The 23,089-nt window shown below is 38.5% G+C and overlaps 1 protein-coding gene across 1 annotated transcript in view; it reads left to right on the forward strand.

Annotated features, from left to right (window-relative positions):
* PHF11 (PHD finger protein 11) overlaps window positions 1–23,089 on the forward strand; it is a 54,527-nt gene that overhangs the window by 8,483 nt on the left and 22,955 nt on the right. The window contains exons 2-7 of the mRNA XM_006837698.1: window positions 1,029–1,132; window positions 7,633–7,740; window positions 8,674–8,807; window positions 11,457–11,512; window positions 18,808–18,863; window positions 20,134–20,200. Of these exons, the coding sequence (XP_006837761.1) occupies window positions 1,029–1,132; window positions 7,633–7,740; window positions 8,674–8,807; window positions 11,457–11,512; window positions 18,808–18,863; window positions 20,134–20,200 (525 nt within the window). The remainder of the gene's footprint in view (window positions 1–1,028; window positions 1,133–7,632; window positions 7,741–8,673; window positions 8,808–11,456; window positions 11,513–18,807; window positions 18,864–20,133; window positions 20,201–23,089) is intronic.

The following is a 23,089-nucleotide window of genomic DNA, read 5'->3' on the forward strand; positions in this document are numbered from 1 at the left end:
GGAAACCCTGTACAGGGTCGCTATGAGTCGGAACCGACTCCACGGCACATAACAACAACAATGCCTAGGATATCGATGTTTATGAATTCCATTTCATTTTACAATTTCCAATTTTCCTAGATTCATACTTTATACGTTCCATGTTCCAATTATTAATTGATGTTTACAGCTGTTAATCTTCATTTTGAGTTGTACCCTATCTGCAAATGAAGGTCCCAAGGGCTTTACTCCGTTCACGTAATCATGGTCAACTCTACTTTGAGGAGGCAGGTCTTCTCCAGTTGCATTTTGAGTGTCTTCCAACGTGAGGGGCTTATTTTCTGGCACTATATCTGACAGTGTTTCTCTGCTATTCATAAAGTTTTCAGTGACTAAACATTCGGAAGTAGATCATCTCTCCTTCTTCCTAGTCTGTCTTCATCTGGAAGCTCATCTGAAACCTGTCCACCATGGGGGACCCTACTGGTATTTAAAATACACGCGGTTAAACAAAGCACTATTAAAAAGGTGAACAAAGTAGAATTCTTACTTCCTTATCTCAAAACTTATTATATAGCCACAGTTGTCAAAACAAGCTGGGACTGGGACAATGAAAGACAAATAGATTAATGGAACAGAATTGAGAATCCAGAAAAAAAAACGTCCACCTGTAATCAGTTTGCCTGTGTTTAAATTCCTGGTTGTATTTCTTAAAGATTTTCTTTACTTTTAGTCATTTTAAAATGGATTCATTGATTTTTTTTAAAAAATTGTCTTTCATTAACCCATTTTTTTAAAAAACCACCAACATGTTTCTTTTTATTAAAAAATTTTTTTTTTTTTTTTTTAAAAAATTGTCTTTCATTAACCCATTTTTTTAAAAAACCACCAACATGTTTCTTTTTACTTGGGTTCTAATTTGTTTTTGTTCCTTGGGAATTGAGGCTTTCTAATAAGACAAGCTCCCTGAATTCTTCTTTAAGATAAAGTGTTTCCATTTTCCCTGTTCTCATTGTGATGTTACTTATTGGTGTCTTCTCTTGTTTCAGTAAAGTTGGAAAAAAGGACATGTGCATTCTGTCCCAAAGGCCGTGATTATGGTATACTGTACTTTGCACAAGCAGAGAATATTACTGCCCATGAAAATTGTTTGGTAAGTTAATTAAAAACACATCAGTACTTTTAGAGATTGTTGGTAAGTGCCATTGAGTCAGTTCCAACTCATAACAACCCTGTGTAGGGTTTTTGAGGAGTGGCTGGTGAATTTGAGCCACTGACTTTGCAGTTCAGTCCATCCTTTCAGTCCAGTGCTTATTCCACAGTGCCACACCAGGATTTAGTGAGCATTTTTTCTTCAAAAAAATTTTTTTAATGTGTCTAATCTTACCATGTTATGATTACTTTGTGTGTGTGTGGTTATTACATGTAAAACAAAACATTTGCTATTACAGTATTTTGATATTTTTATGCTTCATATTTTATTTGAAACTAGTCAAACACAAAGAAAAAAAATTGTAGTGAAGAAGCTTCTTTAGTAAATTACTAACTAGAGGGTTGTTGTTGTTAAGAGCCTTCAAGTCAGTTCCGACCCATGGCGACCCTGTATAGGATTTCCAAGAAGTGGCAGGTGAGCTTGAACTGCCGACCTTGCAGTTCAAACAACTTTGCAGTCCAGTGCATTAACCCACAGCAGATAAACACATGTTAACTTTGATGTAGGGAAAGACAATATACAATAAGAGGGAAGTCAGCCAGAAATGATGGTGGCAGGGGAAGGCACTGGGAGGAATGCAAGAGTGAATGGCCACAGAATGAAGGAGTGTTATTGACACAGTTCTACAATAGCAGTAATGGACGAGTTGAGGCATGGATAGACACGTAGGAGGGAGAGTGCAAGTATGCCCACGCAGATATATATAGTTTGACAGAGGATATTTCTACATGTGTATTTATCTATTCTACAAATACATCCATGAACCTGGTAGAGCATATAGGGGGCTTGTTGTTGCTAAGTGTCGAGTCAGTTTTGACTCATAGCGACCCTGTATAGGATTTCCGAGGAGCGGCTGGTGAGCTTGAACTGTTGACTTTGTGGTTCAAACCAACCTTGCAATCCAGCACATTAACCTGCAGCAACGTACCAGGACTCCATATAGGGGTCAAAGTTTAAAAAAAAGAAGAAACAGCTTCTTTAAAGATATTTTAATATTTCAAGTCTAACAGATACCTGTGTACCTTCCCACCTACATTTATAAAATCATAACATTATGTGATACTTGTTTTGGTTTGATTTTTTTTTTAAAGCTTTTATTGTGAATTAAGTGATAGTCTATATAGGAGAATACGAGTTTTGCACTCACCATATCATATTTTCTTTCATTACAATGATTCTAATCCCCTTTGTGCATCATCATGCAACAGTATTTGCTTCTATTCCCCTTTTTACTTATTTATTTTTTGATGTACACGAAAACACTCAGGAATATATAATCATTTAAACAACCAAAGTGCACATTCTGCAAGTCAACCTCCTGGCCACCAGCACACAGCCTTTCTCTTGCCATGAGTCTAAAGTCCTCAGCCGCTCCCTCTCGCCATGCCATCACCTCTGCCTCTGTCTCTGGTGTGGCTGCTTCTCTAGTGAGGGTCCCACATTCCGTTCATGCTCTTCTCTCTTGATGGTTCTAGGGTCCTCTCTTCCTAGAATGTTGAATTAACTACTAGCCCCTTCATATTACAAAACTTCTACTTTTACAGTTGTGACAATTGCAATTAGTCATGATAACAAATACTATTGAATCAAAAGAATCCTATCCCTGTCTCCTTTCACCAGACCCATCTAGACAAGATGAAAATTATTCAGTTGGGATTCTACCTCCCCCGCCCCCACACGCTCTGAAACTAACCTCCCTCTTGAAAATTTGTAAGCCAGTCATTTCATGCCTTTATAGCACCCCCATTTTAGGTAGCCAATGTCTTAAGCTGCCCGTCCCTGTCAACCCTGTGTACCGAGGGGATAGTCTTGATCCTTGATGTGAAGACTCCATGCCTCTCAGTTGGTATTTTGAGCTACTACATCTATAAGTATATGTCAAGTTCATCAAATTGTAGTAATTTATACTTTCTTCCTTTACAATGTTTCTTAATCTTCCTTTAGTTGAGCTCTTGTTATCAAGCCATCATACTAGGTTAAATGGGTATGATCTGTGAGTTGGGGCATTCTTATGCATCTCCCTTCACTTTATATCAGCTGGATATTTCACTCTCAGCTGTAGTCCTCTGTGGCTAGGTCAGTGTCCATGGGCTCATGAGTTCTCAAGTCTACCCAAACTTTGTACCAACCAGCCCTTCCTCCTCTCCCTCTTTCATCTCAAGGTTGACAGGAGACTATGGAACATGGTCGAACTCAGCCCATATCTTGATTACTGACTTTCTCCCACTTCCACTCACAGGTAGACTAACATAGTCACCAGCGAGGTTATGAGCCTGCTCGTGTGTTCCCTTTGAGTTTCAGTGTTGGGGGGGGATTTGTCCTGAAGGGACTCGATTGCTTGCTTTGATGGCTCCCTGGAAAACAGCTTGCTCATTCTTGTAATAGCCAAACAGACTGCCGTTTTTGTTTTTGCTTTTTCCTGCTGGTCTTTTCTTTCAGGAAGTATCTTCTGTTCCTCTGGCTGTTTCAGGCTGGTCTGCATGTCCTTTCAAGTGGGAATGGCCCACTTCAGAAGGTTCTGGATGGGGCTCAGGAGTCCGCCTAAGGTCCTATACACTACAAAGACTCTGCAAGAAACCTGTTTCACTAGGCAAGTTCTAGAACCCCTGTTAGGTATTCTAATCAGTTATAGGCTGAAGATGGGTTTACAAGCTTTCTGTAATCATGTTTCCCAATATTCCTTTCTATAGCTGTCAAGTGTCTATTTTACAGTAGTAGGCATGAGACAGTCAAGCATCTTAACTTTTGTTTGATTTTTTTTTTTAACTAAAGCATCATAGTTAAGGGGACCCCCAAGTCACCCCATTGCTTGCTTCTCCTCCCTCCCCAGAGGTAACCACCATCACAGATTTGGTGCTGATCAATTATCTTGTATTTTCATACATCCACCACATATAGTTAATTACTTGTAAATATCATACTATATTGTTTTTATTAGTTGTAAATATTGATTACTTCCTAAGAAGAGACTATAAGAAATAAAAACATATTTAATGAAATACTGTTAATTTATTGAGTGTAACATTATTACTAGTTACGCTTTTCACAGGCATCTTTTACTATAGTGTTTAGACCAGATATCTTAATTCATGTTTTAAGTGGGTCCTTAAAATGCTGCATTTCTCTGATTAGTACTCCACAACACCTATCTGGTCCCACTGCCTCATCTTTTCAAAGAAGCATAGTGATTAGGTACTCTGGACTTGTAGAAAAGGCTTTTTGAAGATGTTTTATCAATAGAGGATAGAAGTCTTTAAGAACTACTGGGTCAGACAAATATACCTCCAAATAAGAAATCAAGCTTTAGTGAACTTGTTTACATTTAATTTTTACCTTTATTTTTTTATATTATTAAGTGTCAAAGTTTTAATGATAAAAAATAGAAAATTGAGTATAAAATTTGCTATTATGTAAACTTTCATCACAAATCCAATAAAAATTTTTTTAAAAGAAATCAGTCTGGCATCATAGAGGGTAGATGGACCCTTGAAACTATTGCTCTGCAATAGTCTTTAAACCTTAAACCAAAGTCTCCTGAAGCTGTCTTAAAATTAAAGTGTAGCTTAATTAATTGTATATAAAAAAAGGTCTGCTTGAGCATTATGCCTCTTTAAGAACTATCTAATGGGACCAATGTGACATCAGCGACTTGAGAAATTAGACAGGAACATTAGGGGTCATTGAGTTTACATTAATGAGGGAGGAACAACTCAGAAAAGGCAGATGAGAATGGTTGCACACCTGTGAAAGAATGTAATCAATGTCATTAAATTGTACATGTTGTTGTTGTTAAGTAGCATCGAGTTGATTCTGACTCATAGCGACCCTGTATAGGGTTTCTGAGGAGCAGCTCGTGGGTTTCAACCAACAACCTTGTGGTTTGCAGTCCAGTGTTAAATTGGTATATGTTTGCAAATTGGCATATGTTTTGCTTTGCATATTCTCAACAATAACAACAAAATAAAATTTAGGGGAAAAAAATCAAGTGTTTGTGTATACCAATAGTACTTTTAGAAGGTTTTATAAAAAATAACAAACCCAGGAATAAGTCTAACCTAAACTTGTAGACCTCTACAGAAAAAATATTGGGCATATTTGAAACTCATAAAGAAGCCATGAGTCAGTGGCGAGGTAGACCCTGTTTATGAATGGAAAGATTCACATATTGTAATATACACTTTTCTCCAATTTATCTGTAAATTTAGTACAATCCAGTCAAAATTCCAATGGGAATTTTAATGAAACAACAAACTAATCTCAAAATATAAAGCACCAAAATATGGCCAACGCTTATTATAAGCTATAGTAATTGAGACTGTGTTGTGCTGGCTCAGGAACAGAGTGACTGAGGAGAGCTAGAACCAGATTCATGCTTATATTGTATTGTTAGCACAATGGTTAATTAAGCAAGAGGCTCTGGAACCAGACTGCCTGAGTCCAAACTCAGTCAATGACTAGTCAAGTGGCCTTGGAAAAAATATTTAATCTCTCTGTGCCTCAGTTGGTTCGTGTCTGACTTGGAAATAATAATGCTACCTGTCTCTTAGCAATCCTTGCATACAAAGAGGCTTTAAAATTTGTATAAAAAAAAATATTCATTATCCTTTAATTCCATTTTTAAAAGTGATTATGCCATTTTACATTTCTACCAGCAATGTGATAAGATTTCCATTGGTTCCACATCCTATCAACATGTAGTACTTCCAGTCTTTTATAATTATTGGTCAGGAAAGTGGTATCTCATGGTCTCTCTTTATGGACTAATGATGTTGAGTATCTTTATGTGTATTTATTTGCCAGTTGTAAATCATGTCTGTTCATATATCTTGCCCCCCCGTTTTTAACTTATTTACTGATCCCACATCAAACCGTTGCTTCTAGTTCATACCATATATTCCACTTGGAACATGAATTCTATTTTGACCATTTAAAATGGATTTGTCATATTGAGTTATAAGACGTTTTTCATATTCTAGATACAGGTCTTTTGTTAGATATGTTGTTGTTGTTAAATGTCATTGAGTTGGTTTCAACTCATAGCAACCTTGTATAGGGTTTCCGAGGAGCAGCTGGTGAGTTTGAACCGCCGACCTTGTGGTTCAAATCAACCTTGCTGTCCAGTGCTTATCCTGCAGTGCCACACCAGGACTCCTTTGTTAGACATCTGTATGGCAAATATTTTTTCTTCCCAGTCCCTGGCTTGCCTTTTTGTTTTCTTAGCAATGTCTTTCAAAGAGCAAAACAAATTTAATTGTAATGAAATCCTTAGTTGTTGTTTTTTCCTTTTTATAGGAAATTTTTGCCTGTGTAAATGAACAAAACTTTTATATTTTTTGTGGGGTTTTTTTTTGTTTTATGCCCTTTGTGGTCTGAGTGTATGTGTACTATTGATTTTCCAATCAGAGATCAGTTAGATTCTTTTGGTTTCAAGCAGCACATAGAGACTTGGACCAACCTAAACAAAAAAGGGGTGTTTGTTACCAGGCTGCTGAGGTATTTACAGGTTCCCAAAGCCAGACATGCAGGCAGGGCAAAGGGAGCTGGAATGTTGCTGGGCCCCACGTGTTTCCTCTATCGGCTTGGTTTCTGTTTTTCTCTCTTTGAAGACTTGCTTGCTCTGTGTCACTGACCATGAGCGTATTCCACACTGCTGGAACCTGGTGTGGAACTGTATAATTAACACTATACTGCTAACCACAAGGTCAGCAGTTCAAACCCACCAGCCACTCCTTGGAAACCCTATACAGGGTTGCTATGAGTTGGAACTGAGTTGATGGCTGTTAACAACAACAGGATAGGGGAAAAGAGCCCTGATGGCACAGTGGTTAAGTGTTTGGCTGATAACCAAAAGGTTGGTGGTTCGAACCCACCAAAGACCTGGTGATCTGCTCCTGTAAATATCACACCTGGGAAACTGTATGGGTCAGTTCTCATCTGACATATAGAATCACTATGAGTTGGAATTGACTTGATAGCACACAACAGCAACAGGATAGGGAAGGAAAGGGGGCCACGGTGGCTCAGTGGGAGTATCATTACGTTATGTCTAGAAGATCCTGCTTTGATTCCTGGCTGATGTACCTGTGTGCTGCTATGAGGCTGAACAGGTTTCAGTGAAGCTTCCAGATTAAGATGGACTAGGAAGAAAGACCTGGTAATATATATTCCAAAAATCAGCCACTGAAAATCCTGTGGACCACCGTGCTGAGATCCACAGCTGACTTGGAGATAGCACAGATCTGAGCTGGAAGCATTTTGTTCCATTGTGCTTCCAAAGAAGAGGGATGGAGAGTGGCCCACTCATAGGCAGCAAGAGGTGGTCACTGTTCTTCCCAACCCATCCTGGTATCTTGGTGAGTACTTGTTGGCACTATTTTCTTACTTGATGCTTTTAACATTACTTTGTGCATAATCTAGATTTTCATGTTTTTAATCTACAGCTGTATTCCTCAGCACTTGTGGAATGTGAGGATCAAGATTCACCAAATACGGATAGAAATTTTGATGTAGAATCAGTAAAGAAAGAAATCCAAAGAGGAAGGAAGTTGGTAAGTATGTGATTTCAGTACTCAGCAGGTTAAGCAGGTCCTGGGGGTTGCCTTTGAAAGGATATCTGTTTGATACACCAGGGATAGAGAAGCATCTCAGAAAGTGGAAAAAAGAAGAACCTTAGACTAGACTGAAAATGTTTATATTTTTAGATCAATTAATACACACATTGGGAGTGCAGTGGCTCCATACAATACACACTGGACTTCGGACCACAAGGTCTGCGGTTTTAACCCACTAGTTGCTCCACATGAGGCTTTCTGCTCCTATAAAGATTCAAAAAGCCTCAGAATCCCTATAAAGGGTTGCTATGAGTTGGAATCGACTCAATGGCACTTAACAACAACAATAGTACACTTTACTAAAGCCTTCCTGATCTTTGGACACATGTGTCCTGCCTTGGTTACCCTGACACATCTTGCTTTGAATCCTCCTCTTCCACATGTTGCAACCTACACAGTCACCATTTACTCTGAGTTTCTATGAAAGCTCAAAGCCCTCCTCCATTCTTGCTCTGAACCTGCACTCAGCCCCTCAGTGGCCCTGTGGCTTTCGCACCTGCTTGGACTCAGCCTTTTCTCTCTCAGTGGTCGCTTCCTACTTGGATTAGAGCTGCTCTTGCAGGACCTTTGGCCTGGAGCTTGGTCATTTTGATAACTTTTTTTTTTTTTTTAAGTTCTTCGGTTTTTGTTTGTCTGTTTTGCTTTTTAATCAGCTCCTTCTATAACAGTTCACACAAAGTCTTCTAGATCATTGGTTTTACTGAAATTTCAGAATGAGTAACTAAATGTCAGTAATGTTTGTAGCTGAGGATATAATTTTACTAATGAGATCCATGATAAAAAGGTAGGGCTGCTGACTTAAATATAATATAATAACAATTTGAATAAGATTTAACAAAGATACTAAAAGCAAGATCTGTTCTTCTGTAGAAATGCACAGTTTGTAAAGAAAGAGGAGCCACTGTGGGATGTGATAGAAAACAGTGTGCAAAGACCTACCACTATTTCTGTGCCAAGAATGACCACGCGCTTCTACACACCGATGTTTCTAAAGGAATTTATAAGTATTTAATACAGTCTTAAGACATTTGGGGAGCTGGGCTAAGGAATGGTTAGAACAAGACAAGACTTCGAAAGCTAATTTTACACAAATGGTTTTCAAATAACAACATGGCTTGGGAGATGCCAGTTGGAAGCCTGATTGTACAGCATCTCTCCTAAATAGCATAGGAAGAAAATACTCTATATAGTCTCTTGTCAATGTGACATCAGTGATCCAAAGAGTGTGCAAGACAGGGACTCGCTTCAAACTTGTTCTTTCCTGCAAACAGGAAAGAATCCTTATACTGTTAATCTTTAATCTAGTCTACAGAATAAATAATCATTTATACCACTATAGATAGCTGCAAAAATGATAGAGACTATGCAGCAAAGACAATAATTAATCTTTTAAGTCCTTGAAGAAATCTATCTTATGTGTATTGCTGTTGGCTTTCTAATGTTTCTTCATTTCTTTCAATAATACTTTTGTGTTAATTTTGACCTGGTAAGGCATGGTGTGGCGCTGTAGGATAAGCACTGCTAACCCCAAGGTTGGTGTTTCAAAACCACCGGACACTCCTTGGAAACCCTGTACAGGGCCAATATGAGTCAAAACCAACTGGATGGCACTTAACAACAAGACATAGTTTGAGTTTAATAGAATTGTACTTGTTTATCCAGGGAGAACCTCAGTTTTCCTTATGATGAACAATTTTATCTCTTTAAATTATTGTGCAGATGAACTAGAAGGAATCAGTAAGCCAGTTGTTAACAGGATTGATATTTTGGTCATATTCAGTTGGTTAATATTTTTGGTATGGATAAAGTCTACAAAGTGTCACACAGAATTTAAGGAAAACAGTTTTGATCTTCTTACACCTTATAAAATTAAATTAAAATTGAAGACTGTGTCAGACCAAGTGGTCTAAGGCACCAGACTCAAGCTTTTGCTCCCAGTTGTTGGGACTTCTGGTCTCCAGATGGACATGTGGTTTCCTATCCCACTCCTGGCAAAGTTAGTTCTTGGAGTCCTGTTATGGTACTGTAAGATAATGCATTGGACTGCAAGGACTCAATGGCCCTTAACAACACCAAAGTTGAAGAGCCAAGCAGATACTTCTCACTTTTCTGGTGCATGTGTATAGTGTGATTGAATATTGTAAATTTCAGTGAAATATACTTCCTTTTGAATCACAATATTCTGAATAATAGGATTAAATGTTATGAGAGCTATTTCAAATTATTTGATTGTTGTAAGATTTGTTAAATTCTTAAATGATTTTTTAAAAATTCCATTTAGAGGCTAGGCACATACTTCTCCTTTTTTTTTTTTTTCTGTTCATGTTTTTGTTTCTTTCCTGTTCTGCGGATGTTGAGAACATCACAACACAGACAAACTGACCAACATTTGGCTTTGTGTTAACAAGGAATTTTGGTGTTAGCTGTCATTGAGTCTGTCCCCAATTCATAGCCACATTATTCACAACAGAATGAAACACTGCCCCATTCTGCACCTTTCGTAGGATCAGTTAGGGATCAGACCATTGTGATCCACAGGGTTTTCATTGGCTGATTTTTTTTAGAATTAGATCACCAGGCTTCTTTTTTTTAAGTTTTTATTGTGAATTATGTGATAGTTTCCATGGGAGAAACATTAGCTTTACACTCATCCTATCTTATTTCGTTTCATTGCAATGATTACAGTTCCCTGCATGCATCATCAAACAGACAAAGGGTATACCCCGCAAGTCAGCGGGCCTTTTTCCTATTCTTTCTTAGAGCTTTGCTGAAACCTGTTTGGCATCATAGCAACCACTGACAGACAGGTGGTGGCTATATTTTCATATACTCCAGTGTTAGGAAATTGTTCCAGACACTATATTATTTATTTTCCTAATGCCACTTACCTAAGGGTCAGCAGTTTGAAACTACCAGCTGTTCCACAGGAGAAAGATGAGGCTTTCTGCTCCTGTGAAGATTTACAGCCTTGGAAACCCTGTACAGGGTCGCTATGAGTCGGAACTGACTCCACAGCACATAACAACAACAACAACTTACTTTATGCCAGGCATGGTTCTCGGTACTTTGCAAATGTTAACTTATTTAGGCCTCATAATAGTCAACAGAATTTTGAATACTAGTATTCAAATGGAAATCTGTATGTCTCAGAAGATGCTGGATTTTCAGGTATCTTTGTACAATAAAATCCCACTGACCAGTAGATATGAGTTGTTGTTAAGTGCAGTTGAGTCGGTGCCGACTCCTAGCGATCCTGTATTGGGTTTCTGAGGAGCGGCTAGTGGGTGTGAACTGCCAACTTTGTTGTTGGCAGTCCAGTATTTATCCTACAGTGCTACCCCATGACTCTAGATACGAGCTCTAGTATTGTTCAGAATAGTTTATCAGCACTCAACCTGCCCAGAGAACATAATGATCTTTCTAATGATCAGAAGGCATGGTAGAAATCTATTAAAATCTCCACTGCACTGGCTATGGGTCAAGAGTTTTACACAGGTTTGAATAGCATTTTTTTTTTTTTTTAACAAAAAGGATGTAGGGTGAGGCCATTTGAAAAATATGTTAGTTCCTTTTTTAAAGCATAAGAAAACATAATTAGAATTTGAAAGTTAAAAATAAAAATATTTTAATTCTTTGAAATTGTCTATTTTCAGAGTGTTCTGTAAAGAACATGCTCCTAAATTACCGGTCATCACTGAAAATGGTAAGTTTACAAAATTTAGTATAGTAAGCATTTAAGTAACACATGGGGTAGTCTGATTTTTAAGCCTCACTGAATTAAAAAGACCAATTTTAGATACTATTGTTGTTAAGTGATGCTAAGTTGGTTCCAACTCATAGCAACCCTGTATAGGGTTTCCAGGAGTCCTGGTGTGGCACTCCATCCAGGATAATACGCTGGATCACAAGGTCAGTTTGAGCTACAAGATTGGCAGTTCAAGCCCACTAACTGTTCCTCAGAAACCCTATACAGGGTTGCTATGAGTCAGAACTGACTCGACGGCACTTATAACGTAGGTTTCTAAGGCTGTAAATCTTTGCAAGAGCAGAAAGACTTATTTTTCTCCCATGGAGCAGCTGGTGGGCTCAAACTGCCAACCTTGTGGTTCGCAGTTCAGTGCTTGTTCTACAGAGCCACTGTACTCCCTCCCCTAGATACCATTTTATGTACTTTTAAAATTCAGTTGATAGTTTCTTTGTTTGGCATGTGATATCACTGACTGTTTGCTGCATTTCGTGAACTAGACCCTATTTTCAGTAAAGCCACTCTCTTCTGTTGTCACTGCAACTATTGTTGTTCTTATTAAGTGCCGTTGACTCAGTTAGTTCTGACTCATAGTGACTCTTTTTTAAGGTTTCCAAGGAGCGGCTGGTGAATTTGAACCACCAAACTCATGGTTCAAATCAACCTTGCAGTTCAGTGTGTTATCCCACAGTGCTACACCAGGACTCCTTCACTGCAAGCATAGGAACAAATTAAGACATGGTACAAAAAGCTTTGATGTTTGTGACACCAACTGTTGTAAAAGAACAGAGTGTTTAATAAAGTTGATAAAGTGCTACAGGTTCTTTGAATGGAATTTTCCTAAGAATGGATGGTGGCTAACTGAAGTGATGGCTAGCATATTCATTCATCCTAGGCCTGTGAATCTGAGATGCTCACTGTGAACTGAAATCAGGACCTCATTAGAAACGTTGATTATGACTCCTGGCAGCTTGACTGTTTGTTTCATAGCGTTTTCAATGGCTAGTTTTTCAGAAGTAGATTGCTAGGCCTTTCTTTAGTGGCGCCTCTGAGTAGACTTTTTGGTTAGCATCTGAGAGTTTTAACCATTTGTACCACCCAAGACTTCAGAAAAGACTTAGTTCTGTGTTATGCCAACCTCATTTTTAGTGATAAACAATACTCTCGAAATAATATCTCTATTCTCATTCATCAGTTTAATAATTAGCCTTTTAATTTATCAGAAAATGCTATAAATATATTGATGTTTATTAGTATTTATGGAAAGATGACAGTAGTGAATTAATTTAAAAAGTAGATCATAACACAATTTATAATGAATGCTACCCCAACAGGAAATCACTGTTCAGTTTCTTTTGAATTCTTCAAAAATGTTCCTATTATATACAAAGAAGCCTATTGTATACAAAGGGTAGCATAGTGGGTTACATGATGAGCTGCTAACCTCTAGGTCAGCAGCTCGAATCCACCAGCTGCTCTGTGAGAGAAAAATGAGGCTTTCTGCTTCTATAAAGATTTACAGCCTCAGAAACCCTATACAGACACACTATGAGTCAAAACCAACTTGACGGCACACCACCACCTACTAAAGGACTTTGCTTTTTCACTTGCTCTATCTTAGAAATCCTTCTGCATTGGTACCAGTAGATCATCCTCATTTTTTAAAGGCTGCATACTGTATATTTAGATTAGTTCTTTGTTTCTCTTACATTCAGTTCTGTACATAACACTATTCTCCATTCATATTTGTGTCTGTATAAAAATATATTATTGGTGGTGGTGGTGGTGGTTATGTGCCGTGGAGTCAGTTCCAACTCATAGTGACCTTGTACAGGGTTTCCGAGGCTATAAATCTTTACAGGAGCAGAACGCCTCATCTTTCTCCTATGGAACAGATGGTAGTTTCGAACGGCTGACCTTGCGGTTCACAGCCTGATTCGTAACCACTATGCTGGTGGCTACCTAAAACGAGGGGGCAATAAAGGCACTAAGTGACTGGCTTACAAGGTTTCAAGGGGGAGTTTAGTTTAATAGTGTGTGGGGAAAAAACATTCCCCACTGAATACTTTTCATCTTGTCTACATGGGTCTGGTTAAAAGAGATGGAGATAAAATTCTTACAATTCAATAGTGAGTAATTGTTAGCATGACTAATTGCTACTGTCAGAATTATAAAGGTAGGAGTTTTGTAACAAAAACAGGGGAATAGTTAATCTTACAGTCCAGAAACAAAAGACCCTAAGATTATTAAAGGAGAAGAGAACGAGCAGAATGTGGGACCTTCCAGAGAAGCGGTTACACCAGAGATGGAGGCAGAAATGGAGACATGGAGAGGGGTAGCAGCTGAGGACTCTAGATTCATGGGAAGAGAGGGACTAAGAGATGGTGACCAGGAGGCAGACTTACAGAATGTGCCCTTTGATGGTGTAAATGATTATATATGCCTGAGTGTTTAGAAAAAAAAAAGAGCTAAAGTGAACAGAGAAAAATACTGTTTAACTGATGATACATGGAGCACATTATAATTATTGCAACAAACAAGGTGTATAATTTGTTGAATGTAAAACTGATGATCTGCCTCTGTCCTGTAAACTTCTACTCAATCCACAATAAAAACCTTAAATATATATATATTTATATATGGAGCCCTGGTGTGGCGCTATGGGTTAATGTGCCAGACTGCAAACCATTTGAACTGCAACGGTGGTGGATTAAACTCATCAGCTGCTCCTTGGAAACCCTATACAGGGTCACTATGGGTCGGAGTCGACTCAACGGCATTTAACAACAACAACAATATATATATTACTAGGGAAAATTCTACTAATGTATTACTGCTGAATCAATAAGTATAAGCATGAAAACTTTTATAGCTATTGGCTAAGTATTTCCCAAAGAGGCTGCACCAGCAATACACAATTGCTCAGATCCTTGCAAATGTTATAAAGATTATCTTTTTCAACAATGGTGACATTTTCTGTTTTAATATGCATACTTTTAATTCTAAAATTGAATACCATATTTTCTGACCAATTAATTATATTTGCTTTTCCTATGATGTGATTTGTTCATGTCCTTTGCCCGTTTTTCAACTCAATTACTTGTCTTTTTCTTACTGATACATACTTTTAAGATGAACTGTTTTTTTTTTTTTTTTCTATTGTGAATTGAATGGAAGTTTACAGAAATCTTCAGGTTTGCATTCAACAAATCGTACACTTTGCTTCATTACAATGATTATAATTTTTCCATGTACTAGCAGTTAACAGTATCTACCACTGTGTGTATCTACCTCTTGGTGTGGTGCTGTGGGTTAATGTGCTAGACTGCAAAGTCAGTTTGAATTACAAGGTCAGCAGTTGAAGCACACCCGCTGTTCCTTAGAAACCCTATACAGGGTTGCTATGCGTCAGAACCAACTCAACGGCACTTAACAACACAACAACTCTGTTCACTTTAATTATTGCCTTCCTCCCTGTGTTTCCTTCAACTTTACCTTCATCTTTCTGCTGCTAACCTCCCTCTTGTATAGTGCCTGCTCTTTCACCCATATTAACATGTCAACACTCTAGCCTGTGAATAATTTTCCTTCCCTTTCCTCGCAACCATCATAAACTGTTTCTTTTATTAAGAAAAAAACGTTTCTTAGCTCATTGGTTTCATACAATATTTGTGCTTTTGTGATTGACTAATTTCACTCAGCATAATGTCTTTTAGGTTCATCCGTGTTGTGGGTGTTTTGCAGATTCATCTTTATTATTAAATGTGTTGTAGCATTCCTTTGTGTGTATGTTCCAAGATTCATTCTTCAATTGATGGGCATTTAGGCTGTCTCCATCTTTTTGTCTTTTTTATGTCTCTTGTAGACAGCATATTGAAGAATCCTGTTTCCTTATCCATTCTGCTACTCTCTGTCTCTTGACTGGTACATTTAATCCTTTTATATCCAGTGTAATTATTGATCATTATGAATTGATTGCTGTCACTTTGTTGTGTGTTTTTTTGTGGTGTTGCTGGTTTCTTTGTTCCACAAAATTTTCTGCACTGGATTCATTTTGTTTATGGGTTTTCTTTTCATTTTCAGTTTTGTTGTGTTGATGTTCACTAAATCTTTCTAATGTTTCTTTATTTTATTTAGATGTGCATGTGTCTTAATTTTCTCTGAGGTTACCCTGTAATTTATTAATTTTTCCCCTATTTAAAAGTCTGTTTTATCTTGATACCTACTTGACTTTCTTGTCATTTGGAATTTCTATACGGTTCCCTTTTTGCTTTGTAGTTAATTTCAATATAAATTGATATCTCTGGTTCCCTATTTTCAGCCTTATAGATTTGTTTACTTTACATACTTCTACATCTGGATTGAGCTCTGGGTGGTGTTCTCATGTATATTAATCTCAGATTGTTGTCTGCTGTTGTTGGTTCTCAGTCCAAAGAATACCTGTTAGCATTTTTTGTAAAGTTGGTCAGATCATTAGAAATTCCTTTAATTTTAGGAAACTTTAGGAAAAGTTCTAGTTTCATTGTTGTATTTGAGGAACAGCTTTGCTGGGTATATGATTCCTGGTTGGCAATTTTTTTCCTTCAGTTTTGTATATGTCATCCTTCTTGCCGGCCTAAGGCAAGATTGTTCCTAAGAAATTAGAACTCAACCTTATTGGATCTCCATTTTCCCAAGCTGCTCTCAGGATTCTTTCCTTGACTTTGGTTTTGGAAAATTTGATTATCATATGTCTTGGTGATTTTCATTTGGCATCTATCTTGTTTGGGATTCGTTCAGCTTTTTGTGTGCTTATCTTTTTATATTTCATGATGTTAGTGAAGTTTTCTTCCAACAATTCGTCAGCAATTTTCTCTGTCCTTTTTATTGTCTCTTCCTGTTCTGGAATTCTGATTACTCATATGTTGTTCCTCTTCATGGTGTCCCACGTAACTCCTAGGCTCTCTTAAGATTTTTTCATTATTTTTCCTGATTATTCTTTTTGCATGCTAGCATTAAGAGATTTATCTTCAAGCTTACTAATTCAAGTTTCATATTACTTCTAATCTACTCCTTTACCCTTTCAGTATATTGTCCATTTCTGAAACTTAGTATTAATTTTCTGGATATGTTATACAAGTTTTGATGATTTCAAAATTTGCATTGATTTTGTCTGTTTGTTCTTGTAGTGCTTTCCTGAATTCTTCAAAATTTTTCTGTGTTCTTGCTTTCCTTGATCTTTTTGTCAATTCTTTAAGGGTACATAAACGTCATTCTTTTTAATTTTTTTCAGTTAATTCCATTACCTTTTCTTCCTCAGAAATGTTTTTTTGGCTCTGTATTTTGGTCATTTATTTAAGCCATTCTCTCGTTTCTTTATGTGAGCCAAAATTGTCTCTTGTGTCCAGGGCACAGTGGTGTTGTCATAATTGTATTTAATTGATGGTTGTATGTTAATGTGTTCTTAGGCTCTCACCACCTGTCCTCCTCTGTGTCTAATTAGAGGATGGAAGTGTATATACCATTCTTGTTCGCCATTTGTACACCTCATTTTAAGGTGGTTTGGCTGATGTTGGTTGCTATTAATTGTTCATCAGCTGGCATAGGAGTTGGTATTGGTTCTTGCCCAGTGGATGGAGCTGTAAAAGGTACAGTTGTGGCTGGACTGTATGGATACAGTTGCTGTCTTCTGTCAAATAGGAAAAAGAAAACCCCTCCCCCATCACATAAGAAAGCAAAACAGAATAGAAAAGGAATCAACCAATGGAAAGAGAAAATAACAAAGAGAAAAATGTAATGAAAACAGGCAGCAGCCAGAATAAAATAACTATAAAGATAAAAGAGGGGCAGGGAAATGGAACCATAGAAGAGAAAATAAAAGGAATAAAATTAAAAAAACAAAAAACCTAAACTAAAAAGAGAAAAGAGGGACAGGAAAATAAGGAAAGAAAGAATAATTTTTAAAAATACTTAGAAAAACCATAAAAAGGAAGGATGAAAAGAGAAAGTAGAGAATAGTAAAGAAAGATCAAGGGGGGAGGGAAGGAGGGGATATGAGAAACAGAAGAAGAGAAGAAAAAATAAAAGTTGAAAGTTGAGATGGAAAGGATCAAATTCAACAGAGTAGAAAGAGGAGGAACAAGACTAAGCAAACAAAAACAACGAAACAACAAAAGGAAAAACCCAAACCAAAAACTACAAACAGTGCAGCTGTTTGACACAGAGAAAAAAACTCTGGTGGACTCCTGCAAGCCAAGTAGCTCACGAGGTAGGTGTAGGAAGGATGTGATAGTGGAGTTCCTGGCCCTAGGTGGAGTTCCTGTAGGCCTTGGTATTATCCACAGTCAGGGCACTCAATCCAGTAGTTCTTGGGGGCCCTTGATGAAGCTGGTTCCATTGACCATTAGGACCACAGGGCAGCTTGGAGCAGGGTGACTGGTTAAATGCTGGTCTGGTGACTCTTCAGGTTTTGTAGGTCTGGAGCCAAGCCCTCCTGAATCCAGGCACCAAAGTGGCACACTCAGCCCCCCTACTTCACACTGGTGTGGTTCCCAGCCATGTGGCTCCAAACTCCTGGGGAGTGGTGTCTGTGCCAGGTGTGGATGAGGGTGGGAGCCACACATGTTCTGGTCACCAGGGGGACATGGGGAAAAAAGAAGGAATCGCACCTTTCCTGTCACCTGTGTGAGTCGGCTCTGCCAGGCCATCTTCTGTTGCCAAAGCTACTGACAAGATGGTCACACTTCGTCTGGACAGCTGTTCACCAGTCAGTCTTCCTCTCTTGCTGTCCCTATTCAGCTTCTCCTGCCAGCAAGCACTCAGTCCACTTTTCTAATCTGTCCTCTGAAGTTCAGGCTTCCAGAATTTTCATCTGTGTCTGTTTCATTTGGTATCTTATATCTTTGTTGTACAGGGTCTGCGTAGTGTGTCTGCCTAGTCCACAGTCTTGTTGGAATTTTTTTTTTTTTTCAAAAATGAACCTTTCTGTCGTATGTGTTGGGCTCCTAGTGTGGCAGTGTAGGATCAGCACTGGACTCTGAACCACAAGATCGGCAGTTCAAATCCATCAGCTGCTCCTTAGAAACCTTATACAAGATTCCTATGAGTCGGAACTGACTCCATGGCACTTAACAACTACAACATCATTATGTGTTGCAAACATTATTCTAAGTTTTAACTATCTTTTCAATATTTAAAATATCAAACTTTATCTTTTTCTTTAGAGATTATAGTTTTTAAATAACTTATATTTTCAGGTTTTGAGTCCATGGCACCTAACATTTCAGGCATGAAAAGAAAAAGAGAAAAGAAGAAATGTCTCACAACAGATATTCAGGTACTGTAATTGGACTTTACTCTGTTACAGCTTGAAATTTCTTTAAACAAGTTTACTGTACTACATCTGAGTTTCAGGTAGATTGTATTTTCTAAATTATTAGAATATTACGCATTCGTGTAGCAGTCTTCATTTGCATTCTCAGCTTGCCTAGAATTGAGGCTGCTCCTAAGGATACCTTTTTTGGGAGGAATTTCATATTCAGGAAGCTCTCTGAGCCATAATGAGATGAACAGTGAAGAGAAGCTGGAAGTGCCATGGATATCCAAGTACATAACCTTCAGGAGGTGGCCTTCTCACATTTCCTATAAAATGATCTGACCCCACTGGATCCTTAAGGTCCTAAAATGTCAGAGGATTCAGCCAGCTGAGCATTCTTACATTGCTAAGTATTTGCCAGCTGTATGACCCACACCCAACTTGTAACTCTTTATATAAAACCTAATTTGTAACTCTTATAATTTGCTGGATTATTATTGTGTAAACCACCATTCCTCGTCAGTTTGCCATACTGTGGTGGCTTGTGTATTGCTGTGATGCTGGAAACTATGCCACCAGAAGGTATTTCAGATACCTGCTGGATCACCTATGGTACTCAAGTTTTGGTGGAGCTTCCAGACTAAGACAGAATAGGAAGAAAGGACTGGAAATCTACATCTGAAGATTAGCCAATAAAAGCACTGTGGATCACAATAGAATTGCTCAATATCGTGCTAGAAGGCACTCAGAATATACAGAGGCCCCAGCAGTGGCCAATGATCCTAAAGATGGTACAAGACCACACAGTTTATTCTGCTTTACATGGGTTGCCAGAAGTCAGAGCTGACATGTATACAGATATGAAAATGTCATTGGGATTTGAAACACATTACATAAATTAATATGAGCCAGCAACCTTAATGATACAGATACACTTTTTTTACATCTACAGACAAATATGATAATGATTTTCACCATAGATATATCATTGAGTATACCACACAAGATTGGTTTTCATTTTGTTGTTGTTATTTTTGGGTGTTATCAAGCCAATTCCGATAGTGATACCATGTGATAGACTAGAACTGCCCCACATAGCCACTATTTTTATCAAAGCAGATGCCACGTTTTTCTCCTGCAGAGCTGCTGGGCTGGGTTGAACTGCCAAACTTTTGGTTAGCAGCCAAGCACTTAACTGTTGTACCACCAAGGCCCCATGGTTTCATTTTAAGCAATGTTAAATGTCAGTAGTAAACATCAATGTAAAGTAACCTTGATTTTCTCTCTCTAGCAACCTGACGCAATGACATGCAACAAACTGATAACACACATGAAGGAAGAGCCTGGCAGACATTCAGGTTTGCTATAACTGCTGGCTATCACAGTTACTTTTAAAAATGATGATCTGTGTATTTCCTGTGGGTGCCTACCACAAACTGGGTGGCTTAAAACAACAGAAATACGTTGTCACACAGTTCTAGAGCCTGAAGTCCCAAATCAAGATGTTGGCAGAGTTGTGCTCCTTCCAGAGGCTCTCAGGGAGGGAGAATGTGTCCCTTGCCTCTTCCAGCTTCTGGAGGTTGTTGTACTCCTTGATTTGAGGGCAGATCACTCTACTGTCTGCCTCCATCTTAACATCATCTTTTCTTCTCTGTATCTGTGGTGCATTTTACTTGATGACTCTTTTATCCATAGTCTGCCTAACTCCACCAAATGACTGGGTGTTGTTGTTGTTGTTGTTGTTAAGTGCCGTCGAGTCGGTTCCGACCCATAGCGACCCTGTACAGGGTTTCCAAGGGTGTAAATCTTTACGGGAGTAGAAAGCCTCATCTTTCTCCCGCAGAGCGGCTGGTAGTTTCGAACTGCTGACCTTAAGGTTCGCAGCCCGATTCGTAACCACTACGCTACTGGGTAGAACCATGCAAATAGGCTGTAACAAGCAAATAAGGACTAACTTGGGAATTGGTTGGTTTTGCCATTCTGTTGGGTTTAAAATGATCCATCTCAGAAGCAGGAAGGGGGAATCTCACCACCATCAAGAAAGAAGATCCACAAGTAGAGTGCATCCTTTGGATGCTGAGATCCCTGCACAGAACAGTGGTGGTGCAATGAAAGCGCCCAGTAGTGGCAGAGGCAAGGGCAGCAGAGCCTTGCTGACTGGAAAACTGCTGTATCCTGAGTTATTTCTGATCCTGAATTGTACCCTGTTCACTTCCCTAATAAACCCCATAAACGTGAGTATTGTCTGTGAGTTCTGTGTGGCCATTGCAATAGATAATTGAATGCAACAGAGCAGTAGAGAGCTGTATGAGGGATTTTGGTGTCAGAATAGGGTAAGAAAGATTATAGAGCAGAGGCATGTCTGACTGACCTCTGCCTCATAGGACCTGTCCTTGGGCTGGTGATTCTCTTCCTTCCCTCTTGTGAAGCTGGTGGAGGTCAGACACTCCACACCATTTTTGAAGCATCTCCCTCTTCTGTCTCACAACTTCTTTTGCCTGTATCTAATAAAGACACATCACTGTAATTACCACCCACCTATATATAATCCAGGATGATTTCCTCAACTCAGTATGACATATATAAAGATTATATATAAACTCAACTGAATGACATATATAAAGACCGTTTTACCAAATAAGGTAGGTAATATTCACAGGTTCTGGGGATTAGAATGTGAACATATCTTTTGGGGGGCCACAGTCAGCCCTCTCGCCTCCAAAATTTACCTCCTTCCCATGTGCAAAATACACTCACCCCATCCTAACATCCTCAAAAGTCTCAACCTATTACGACATCAGTTCCAAGTCCCAACATACCATCTATTTAAAAGTCCCAAATCTCAAATTCTAAATCAGGGAGAGATGAAACTCTGGGTATGAGACATCTTGGGGCAAAATTCCTCTCTATTTGTGGAGTTATGAAACTTGAAAACAACGTATCTACTCCCAAGATGCAATGGTAGGGCCAGCATACGATAACAGTAATCGGTCATTTTCATTTCAAAAAGGATAAAATGGAAGTAATAAAAGGATCACCAGTCCTAAGGAATTTTGAGTCCAGCAGGGAAATTTTCACTAGTAGACCTGAGAATAGTCTTCTGTGACTTGAGGATCCCACTCTGTACGCACATAGCTTTGATTTCTGGGCCTGTTTCCCCCAACTTCTGCCTCATTGCCTGTGACTTGGGATCTTTCCTTCAAGATAATAAGCCTGTTTCTTGCCAATAGCATCTTGGGAGTCTGACAAACTTCTTCTTATCTCTTTTCCTTTTAGTTCAAGCTGGTATTGTTCCTGATAGTATAACCCACTGCCATCAAATTGATTCCAACACATAGGGACCCTATCTAGGATTTCTGAGACTATAAATCTTTATGGGAGCAAAAAGCCTCATTTCTTCTATGGAGCAGCTGGTGGGTTTGAGCTGTTGACCCTGCAGTTAGCAGTCCAGTGCTTATCCGACAGCACAACCAGGGCTCCTTTGCTGATGGTGTAGCATTCTCAAAATCATTCAAATCTCCTATATATGTCATGGAGTCCTGGTGTGGTGATTTAGGATAAGCACTGGTCTGCCATCCATAAAGTTGGCAGCTCAAACCCACCAACTGCTCCTTGAAAACCCTCTACAGGGTTGCTATATGTCGGACTGACTCACAGCACTTAACAAGAACATGTAAGTCACAGATTCACATCATCAGACAAGATGGTTCTCCACAGACCTTTCCTGGATCATGGCATCTTTACTCTGCATTCTGCTTATTGAATGAGTCCATCAGACACACATTCGATCTCTTCAACACTAGCAGAAGATTGTCCAGAAACACTCTTGGCCTTCCCCCAGAGCATGCTATCCTAACTTTATTATCATCTAATTTTACTATATTTTACTATCTGCATAGGTTGAGAATTTCCCATCACCAAGTTCTGGTTTCTTTTAATAGTTCCTTCTTTATCTCTTAGCTCTTACATTTTGTATAAGCAGCAAGAAGAAACCAGTAATTATAGCTTTCTTTGCAAATAGCACACAATTCATTCAAGTTTTCTGACATTTAACAAAGATTGCTTTTCTGAAGTTTCCGTTAACACATTCCTCATTTTCTTTAGGCCTCACCAAAGTACTTTTAAAATTCATATTTTTACCAACAGACTTTTTAAAATAAGTTGTTGTTATGTGCTGTCGAGTCAGCTCTAACTCAGCGACCTTAAGGTTTCTAAGGAACGGCTGGTGGATTTGAACCTCCAACCTT

Source organism: Chrysochloris asiatica, unplaced genomic scaffold (genome assembly GCF_000296735.1).
Source record: "Chrysochloris asiatica unplaced genomic scaffold, ChrAsi1.0 scaffold00022, whole genome shotgun sequence".
NCBI lineage: Eukaryota > Metazoa > Chordata > Mammalia > Afrosoricida > Chrysochloridae > Chrysochloris > Chrysochloris asiatica.